Source organism: Crocodylus porosus, unplaced genomic scaffold, assembly GCF_001723895.1.
Source record: "Crocodylus porosus isolate Cpor-Errol unplaced genomic scaffold, CroPor_comp1, whole genome shotgun sequence".
Taxonomy (NCBI): Eukaryota; Metazoa; Chordata; order Crocodylia; family Crocodylidae; genus Crocodylus; species Crocodylus porosus.
Window position 1 is genome coordinate 1461399 of NW_017728919.1, and position 9110 is coordinate 1470508.

At 65.0% G+C, this 9110-nt stretch overlaps 1 protein-coding gene across 1 annotated transcript in view; it reads right to left on the reverse strand.

Annotated features, from left to right (window-relative positions):
- Positions 1-6394: 6394 nt before the first annotated feature.
- Positions 6395-9110, reverse strand: part of YJEFN3 (YjeF N-terminal domain containing 3) — a 9121-nt gene continuing 6405 nt past the window's right edge. The window contains exons 4-5 of the mRNA XM_019538429.1: positions 8227-8488; positions 6395-7195 (exon numbers count right to left, since the gene is read on the reverse strand). Of these exons, the coding sequence (XP_019393974.1) occupies positions 6996-7195; positions 8227-8488 (462 nt within the window). The 3' untranslated portion in view covers positions 6395-6995. The remainder of the gene's footprint in view (positions 7196-8226; positions 8489-9110) is intronic.

Genomic DNA, 9110 nt, shown 5'->3' on the forward strand with positions numbered 1-9110 from the left:
CTCTGGAAGATGCTTGTGAGGAAGCTACTCAATCGGATTAGATATTTAGCAGGCAGTAACACAGATGCGTGATCAAAAGGCTACCTCAGCCGCACTGTTTGCTCTCTAGGATTTCTAAGATATTACTCAACCCTGTTTCCCCTACCCCTGTAATCAATAAAGTTCTCCTTTTGACTGGTATGGGAGACTTATTGAGGGGTGGGTCTAAGTTACGCCTAAGAGACCCCTTAGGTCTGCGGACTAAGGGAGACTGTACTCTTTGCCCCCTGACTTGGGGAAGTGCCCCAAGTGCCTGTACCGGGTCGAGTACCCGTCGGACTATTAGGCCTGTGTTTCCCCGAGGACACAGGGCCGAGACAGTCCCTTCTCGGGGTGGTGGCGGCACGTTACCCCCAGGCTAGCGAGCGTGCTCCGGGAGAGGGGCCGGCCGAGCATCAGGCGCCCCAGGGAGGCGCTCGGAGCCTGGCAGGGGGTCGGGCGCAGGGGGGTGGGCAGCTCAACGCAGGAGCGCCCCCTACTGGCCTGCCACAGGGGCCACTTACATTTCCTAGGAGCAGCGATGCCTGAGGTACCCCAGCGACACCAGCTGTCTGGCGTACAGCAGCAGCGTTTGCGTGCCGTGGTGTCCCAAGAGCTGGAATTACTGGCCATGGGCCGCGGTTCAAACCCGGGAATTTTGAGACTTGGCTCAAGCGTATCACTAGCGTCGTGAGACCATCCATCCCCAAACATCCCCAGTGCAACGGACCGGCACAAAGCGAAGAACCTGCTTAACAAAGCAAGGGGGGAAGAGGATCTCTGCTTGGCACCACCCCGCTACGGCCCTGTGATGTGGAGAGTCGCGCACAGGACTTCGCTACAATGTGTGTGTAAACTCGCTCCCTGACACGGGTCCAAAATGAAGGTGCCAAATCATCTGTGATGATGCGGAAAGGACCGGGCAAGTACAGTCAGATGCAGAGTTGCCGCAAAGGGATAAGACCTCTTTCACTGTCAAATATGATGCAGTGCAAGCTTGGCCAGACGGACATTGGCCAGTTAAAGCTGTGCTAACCAAAAAGGAGAGATCACAAATGAAGGCATCACAAGCATCTGCTCAAAATCCCTGACCATGAGGATGTGAACAAAACTGGACCAGAGACACCAGCTGACACTCATTTACAAGACCCACAACCTGACCCGGGGGCACACTGAAATATGGACAAGGATAAAGGGGGCTGGTGATGCAGTAAAGCTGGAAGATTGCTGACATGGCCAAAGAGACTGATGGAAAGGTGACGGTCTGAGTCTGCGAGGGTGGCTGCTGTCTGAAAAGCATTCGTTCAGTCTGACATTTTATAAAAAGGGGAAGGTGTGACACAGAGAAAGTGCTCCCGGGAGCATGGGGTCTCCAGGTACCCCAGAGACAGTCTGGCTGGGGCTGGCGTGGCAGACCCCAGACCATCGCAAGGGCAGTAGCGAGACCATTGCCTCTGTGCTGCCTATAGCTCTGTATGGCTATTCCCAGGTAAAACAGAGCCATTGCAGACCTCCAGCCGCATCAAGTCCCTCATCCCCCAGCACAGGCTGCAGCAAACGGGGATGGCCCTGCACCGTCCCAGCCGGGCAGGTCTGCTGGCCCCCTTGCAGAGACTCGTGGACCCCATGGGTCTGCACGGGGCATCTCTGGGGCCCATGCTAGTATTGGATCAGGGTGCTTTTAATTCTTGCTGGTACCTGGGAGGCAGTGGAGCACCCAGCCAGGTCTGGCTAGCCAACGTGCCAGCCCAGCAAGCCCTCCTGCACTCCAGGGAGCTTGTCTGATGCCCCTGCCAGCCGCCTCCCTCTGACACCCCCAGCCCAGCTCGTGCCGCTGCCTCGGTCCAGTTCGGGCTGCCACCGGCACACGTGCACGCAGCGATCGCTCTGGGGCAGGGAGCGGGACTCCACTTGGTGTGGCCAGACCACCCCCTCTCCCAGCACCCTGGGGTCCCCGTCTCGAGGTGCAAATGCAGCTCAAGTGATGCATTCAGACAGCTCTTCCAGGGCCCCTTGCAGCACAGACGGCTCCAGGGAGCAGTGTCCACCTGGGCACCCACATGCACGGAGCGGTGGGGCTTTCCACCGGGGCAGGGACTGTCCCCGCAGACGGGGAGCCCCCAAGGGTTTCAGAGCTGGGTTTTAAGTGCAATTGTTTAAATACATAAAGGTTAAATTGAGAGGGGCAGGGGTAGGAGGGAGCTGGTGTCCCTCAGTCCCCTGCTCTCCCAACCCCACGCAGCCCTGCTGGTGCCCCCAGCCCCGGGGCTCCTCAGATGCTTCTTGGTGCCCACTCGCTCCCCTGGCCAGGATGCCTAGTGACTCCGTAGCAGGGCCAGGCCCGGACCTGCCACATCGTGCCAGCATCTCCAAGGTGTGCGGGGGTTACCTGCTGTGTCCATGTCAGGACTAGTCCCGTTGGGCACCTTTTTCCTGTGCTTTCCCGGTGCCTTGGTCTTGGTCTTGGTCTTGGCCAGGTGAGAGTCGCTCTCCTCGGGCTCTGCTGAAGGAAGTAGAGTGCAAAAGCATCAGCTGTTTCCCCCCATGCTGCACCCTGCCCCCCCTTTCCCTCTCCTCCTCCCAAAATCTGATCACCAGGCGAGAAGGGCCTGGCCTTGGGGGCTTTATCAAGCCAGGAGCACAAATGCTAAGCCTCTGGATAAAAGCAGGGCCTGGGGAGATGTGGTTGCAGGATCCCAGGTGCGGCACTCAAATCCAGACAAGCAATTGCATCTGTAGCATGAGCCGACCAGCCCCAGCACCATCCCCTAAACCAGCCCCCCGGGAGCTCGGCCACAGCCGCGATGCAGCCTCAGCCCCCAGGATGGGGCGGCAGGGTCCGGGCTGGAAAGCGGTCACATTTCAGAGCCCCAAGACAGGGAGCGGTGGTGTCTGCAGGACCTGTGCTAATATAGTCACGGCTGACCTGGGAAGCGGAGGGGGTAGGTTGCGAGGTGGCCAGGTTTGCAGATGAAACTGTTATTTAGAGCGGTAAAGCCCCGGGCGGGCTGTGAAGAGCTAACGAAAGGTGCCTCGGTGAACGGGCAACCCGGTGGCACAGGAAATCCAGTGCTAATAAGTGCGAAGTGATGCACGTGGGGCGGGGAAACGACCGCAGATAGATGGACCTGGTGCTGGGCTGTGCGTGAGCAGTCACCGCACAGGGAAGAGCTCTGGGAGGCATCGCGGACCCTTAGCTCGGCGCTCGGCAGCAGGCAGGCGCGGGGGGGGTTATCCCGGGGGATTGCAAACTGAACGGAAACTCTCATTCTCCCCCTTTCTAAACCTCTGGTGCAGCCACCCCCTGGATACCGTGCGCAGCTTTGGTCCCCACACCTCAAAGAGGACAGAAGAGCCGGAAAAGGGGCATGGAAAGGCAACCAGGGCGATGGGGGATGTGGGTTGGCAGTGCCGCGCAACCCTGGAAGCAGGAGAGCTGACGGGAAAGGATGGGGGTTAAAACGAACCGGAGCGAGGGGGCTGTTTTGCACAGAAGAGCCGGCTCGCGGGCCTCGCTGCCACAAGGAGCGGCGGAGGCTGGAAGCCGAGCCCTGGGCAGAAGAGGAAAGGCCGAACGCGGTCCGTAGAGGGGCGGCCGCCGAGTCCAGTGGGCTGGTGCCGCGGAAAGGGATGGAGCCTTGCCCAGTCTCTCGGGCACGAGGAGCAGCACGGCGCCCAGTCACGGAAACCCTTTGCAGCGGGGCATGAAGCAGAGAGCACCTTATTCTAACCCGGAAACCGCCCTGCTTGCATTGCACCCCCTGAGCTCTCCCGGCAGCCCCAAACCTACCTGCCCAGGCCTCCTGACCTACCTGCCCCAAACCTACCCGGAAGAAGTTGGGAAAACTCCTGACTTGGGACCAGCTGGAAAGGGGGGGGCCTGGCGCAGGGGCGAGGAGAGGCTGCCGGCCACGGACTCCGCTGCCCTGCAGTCGAAGCAACGGGGCTGCTTGAGCGCGGCCACAGAGACCGGCCCTGCCTTGACGAGGCCAGGCTGGGGCTGACCTTGGTGCCCCAGGGCTGCTGTGCTTGGAGCAGGGAGTCCTGGGGAGCCCCTGACCACGGCTCCCCGGTGGCAGAGCAGCAGGGAAACTGCCTTCGAAAGCGGACAGGGTCATGGGGCAAAAGAAGCCGAGAAGGTGAGAGCCTGGAGCAGAATAAGCATCTGCCCCGGGCTGTGCGCACGGGTGTCCTCCCACAGGGATCTGCTGCGAAGAGGACGACGCGAAGTCGTATGCATGCAATAATACGACATGCAAATAGTACGCCCTGCAAAACCCGCGGGTCTTTGCCTGCGAGGGGGCAACAAGGAGGGATGTGAAGTAGGGGGAACATGGATGTGCAGAGCGCTGCGAACCCAACCGCCGGCACGGGAAGGTCGGGCTGCCAGGGTCCTCGGGGCCCACGTCTAGGCAGGAGCAGCCCGGCCACATCTCTGTCCCGCTTGCTCCTGAAAATTTCCAGCGTTGGAAATGCCAGAGCCCCCTCGGGCAGCCTGTTCCCGAGCTCGGCCCCCCTCGGAGTGGGGAAGCGCTTCCTCGCCCCCATCCTCTACTTCCCCGGCTGCAGCTTGAGGCCCCTGCTCCTGGCCCGTCCCCTTTGGCCACAGAGACAAGCCCGTCTCCGTCCTCTCCGTCACCTGGAGGACTGCGGTCAAATCCCCCCCCCCCGGTCTTCTCTTGTCCGGACTAAGTAACCTCAGCTTGTCCTCGTGTTTCCAGACGCTGACCACCAGCATCCCCCCCTCCACACCAGCGCACAGGGGAGGGCAAGGAAGCCACCCCCGTGCCCAGTCTGAGCTTCGGGGTGGCCTGTCACCAGGTCTCTGGGCTGCTCTCGGTGCCAGGTGCAATGCCAGTGCCCTGCCAGCTGCCCTTGCCCGGGGGACTGCTCCCTGCAGCCTGGTCCGGGTGCCTGGGGAGGTCAAGTGACTCTTCCCAGGCCGGGTCACCGGCCTGGACCCTGGACCCAGGCGTCCAGTGCAGCTCCTCGGGGTGGGGGGTCCCAGATGGCTTCCAGGTGTGGCAGAGCACCCCCGGGAGCCGGAGCCCTGGCAGGGACGTCGGCTGGCTGCAGCTCCTTGCACCGCGGGGGTCCCTTGGAGCCAGCAGACATCTGGCCTTGTTTTATAGCCCCCGTCTGCTCCCGGACACTGCGTGTGGCACTGGAAACAGACTCGCCCTTGCTGCGCACCACCTCTCGCCCTGTGCCGGGGGCTCCAGGGCCGGGGTGCACAGCACCCTAGGGTCTGCAGCCAGACAGCTGCGTGCAGCCCCGAGCGCGGGGGTCTGCTGCTGGCCCTGCAGGGATGGGGCAGGAGTCCTCAGCTCCCAGCACTTGGCTCCCACGGCCCCCTCCAGCCCGAAGCGGTCGTGCAGGCGGGCGCAGGAGGCGGGTCCCGCTGGGCGTCGGGCAACCTCACCTCGAGCCCCCGCACAGTGGAGCGCAGCCAGGAGCAGCAGGGCGGGCGCCAGGCCCACCATCGCGCCTGCCCCGGGGCCTCGGCGCGCGGCGCGGCGCAGGTCCCACCCGTGGCCCGGCCTGGCCTCGTCTCCCCTTCCTCGGTGCAGTCCCGCAGCAGGTTGATGGGGAACTGGAAAGTCCCGGGCGCCGCGGGTCTATATAGGAGGCCTTTCCCTGGCTCGCTCCCCCATTGGTTTGTGCCGGGAGCCGGCAGAAATAGGACACGGGCTGTTGTGGTTTGGGCTGGAGGGATGTCGAGAGGAAAAGCAGCCCAGCTGGGAGGTGCTGCCCCGTGCAAGGGAGCCGGGAGCCGTGTTTGTGCAAAGCTGCTAAACTTGGATGCGCTCGGGAATGCGGCGGGGGGGCCGAGAGCGCGCGGGGCCAGGCTGGCTCCGGGGAAGCGCCGCAGGAAGGGGGTCGGGAGCCCTGGGGAGCGACCCCGGCCCTGCTCCTGCCCCGCTCAGCAGCGGGAATGGCTCCAGCGGCAGCTGGAGGGGACACGGGGTCTGGACCCAGGGGTGCTCAGCACGACCTGGCTGGCGGGCCACCCCTTCCCCCTTCCTCAGGCTGAGGTCTTCCGGGTCTTGGATTATTTCAGCATCCAGCAATGCCCGTCCTGTGTGAGCTAGAGCCACCCAGGGGCTGCTCTACCTCGTGCCATCTGTGTCCGGCCTGTCAGTGCCCGGAGCCCAGCTCTGCCACCCCAGGCTGGGGCACCCCCATGTCCCCGCACCCCCAGCCAGGAGTTTTCTAACTCATCCGCAGCGCCCACGGAGGGCGAGGAGAGGGCAGAGACCTGCCTGCATGGGGCTGGAAGCGCTAGCAATGCACCGTCTGCCAGGCCGCGTGTGGCACGCACCCCCTGCCACCTCCGTGGCCCCAATGAACAGCCCCACACCAGGCAGACGGTGCCAGGCCCTCTTTATTTGCGGGGCTGTGCCGGGGGCTCCGGCTGCCTGCTCCCAGCACGCGTGTGAGCGACAGCTCAAGCACTCGCGGGCCTGACGGCGGGTCCCCGGAGGCCGACCCCCTGCAAGCAGGCGGCTCGGGTCCCTCCCGGGGATGGGCACTGCCCCGCCTGCTCGACAAGGGCGGCCCCTGCCTCGGCGTCCTGCTCCCCCCTGCCGCCCGGGCACGCCGGACCCCAGCCAGCATGGTGCCACGGCGGAGAGCGGAGGCGGAGGCGTCCGCGCCGATTTGAAAAGCTGCCACAAAGCTGCAGGGCTGGAGGGGCGCTCCTGTCCTCCCCTCTCCCCCTGCCCCAGCTCCTCAGGCTACAGCAGCAGGGACTCGCCCCACGTACAGCACCGACCTGCAAGTCTGGTGCAGGGCGATGGCGGCCTGAACGGGAGGGCAGGGAGCAGGTGGGCCCCGGGCTGGGCTGGGCTTGGGGAGGGGAGTGCCAGGCCCCCGGTGCCGGTGGGTCACGCTGCGAGCTGGGCAGATGCCTGCCTGCCCCTTCCGAGTCCCTGATGCCGCCCCGAAGCGTATCCCCGGGGCCGCGGGCTCCCCTCCTAGAGGGAGACCACGCACTCGGTGCCCGGGTACTCGGGCAGGTTGAGCTCGAACTTCTTCTGGACGTCGTAGGGGAGGAAGCGGCCGGCCACGAAGTGGAGCCGGCCCAGGAAGCGAGCGGCGCACAGCTTGGGCGCGGCCAGCGACACCAGCACGTCGGGGCTGATGCCCTCGCTGCTCCCGGCCTCCACGTCCCAGCCTGCGCACAAGGGAGAGAGGGGGCGTCAGGGCGAGGCGACGGCCCCGGGGCCCCGATCCTGCCTCTGCCTGACAAGTCTCTGGGGCTCCAGCCCTTGAGCCAAGAGCCCCGGTGATCCCAGGGGACCACATTGAATGCTGAGCTCTGGCTGGGACCAGGGCGGTGGGGGCCAGGCCTTGTGCCCCCAAAATGCGGCTGCTTCTAGGGTGGGACTTGGCAGCTTCGCAGCAACACCTCCAAGGGGGAAGGAAGGTGCGTGTACGCTGGGGGGATATTGAGAGAGGCCGACGGCAGCTCCCTCCGCTGGAAGGTGCCCGCCCCCCCTTGCACAGCACCTTGCACCCGGCTGGGAGGAGAAGGGGGGCAACGAGTCCGCCAAGACGGAGGCTCGGCCCTCAAATGGCTCCAGGACTGTGGCTCCCGGACCCCCGGCACTTGCCCAGGCTGGGGGCTGAGCTCCCTTCGGCAGCCGGCCTCCCCCCACATCCCCTGAAGGAACTGGGGGGGGTCAGGATGGGCAACACGGCCACGTCCAGCCTGGGCAGGGGGCAGGGCTGCCCTCGGCCAGCGCCTGGCACCCGGCTGCACGCGCTGGGACTGGAGGCGTTCGCCGCGTGGGCTCCTGTTTGCTCTTCCCGGGGCCGGGTGGGTTCCTTCGGTGCACGCTGATGGCAATCCCAGGCCTGGCCCCAGACACCGATGTGTTTTTAGATGACATCATGTCTCAGTTCGGGGAGCGTGTTATTTATTAGCAGTGCCCTGAACGCGTCCGGAGACGGTACTGTCCCCGGGAGCCGGCCCCGCGGGAGCAGCAAGGGGCAGCAGCTGGTGGCAGTGGGGGCACTGGCCCTGGGCGGAGGGACCCCAGGCCCCCAGGACAGCCCAGGTGCCAGGGGGGCAAGGAAGGAGGCCTTAGCCGTGTCGGAGCCAAGCGCCAGCGCCGCTCTCGACTTGGCCAGTCGCGCAGGGATGGCCGGTGCGGCGGGGACCCGCCCTGGCACCTCCCCGCAGGGCATGGCCTGGGGCCTGACCTGAGGGCACGTCCAGGCTGACGATGGGGATGCGGATCTGCTTCAGGGTGGCCAGGATGCCGGTGTAGGGCTCCTTCACCTGCTCCGGCTCGGCGTCCGCGCCCAGGATGGCGTCGATCACCACGTTGTAAGCATCGTTGATCAGCTGGACCTGGAGGGGGCGAGACCCCATCAGCCGCCCCATGCCCCATCTCTGTCGGACAGCATCGACGCCCAGCCCGCCTGCGTCGTGGGCTGGGCCGTGGGTCCCAATAACACCCGTCTCCCCACCCTGGTTGCTGGGACCATTCGCCAAGTCCACAGCGCAGGGTTTTTTTTTAATATATTTTGTTTTCTGGGTCAAATTAGCCAAATCCATTTCAAATTGTATCGATCTGAGCAGAAATTCAGTTGTCCCAAAAAGCCCACGGATGGAGCAGGCGGAGCTCAGTCCCTCCAGACCCGCGGCCGGCGCTGCAGCCAGCCAGCATCCTCCATCCCCGAGCCATCACCCCGGGACTTGAGCGGCTCCCGCAGCCATTGGCAGGCCTCCTGCGTGCGGGCCCGAGCCCGGAGGTGCCCCCAGATACTACAGGCAAGCATCCTCCACCCCAGACTCTTTAGTCGGGGGCTTCAGAGACTCCCCGTGCTGGACTTCAGCCCACGGGGGCTTTTGCCAGCCACCTGCCAGGTGAGCTGGCACCGGCGGGGACGCTCGCGTCCCCACTGCCCCTCCGCACAGCGCGCCCAGGGGAGGGAGCACGGCTCGCTCGTGCGCGGCCGGCCGGCACTGGAGCGGGGCACGAGCTGTCCCGATGCGCGGGGCCGTCTTCCAGCGGCCTCCGGCGGGGCTTCCGCTCAGGCCCGAGCGGGCGCTGCAGCCGCAGCAGCTCGTGGCCCAGCCA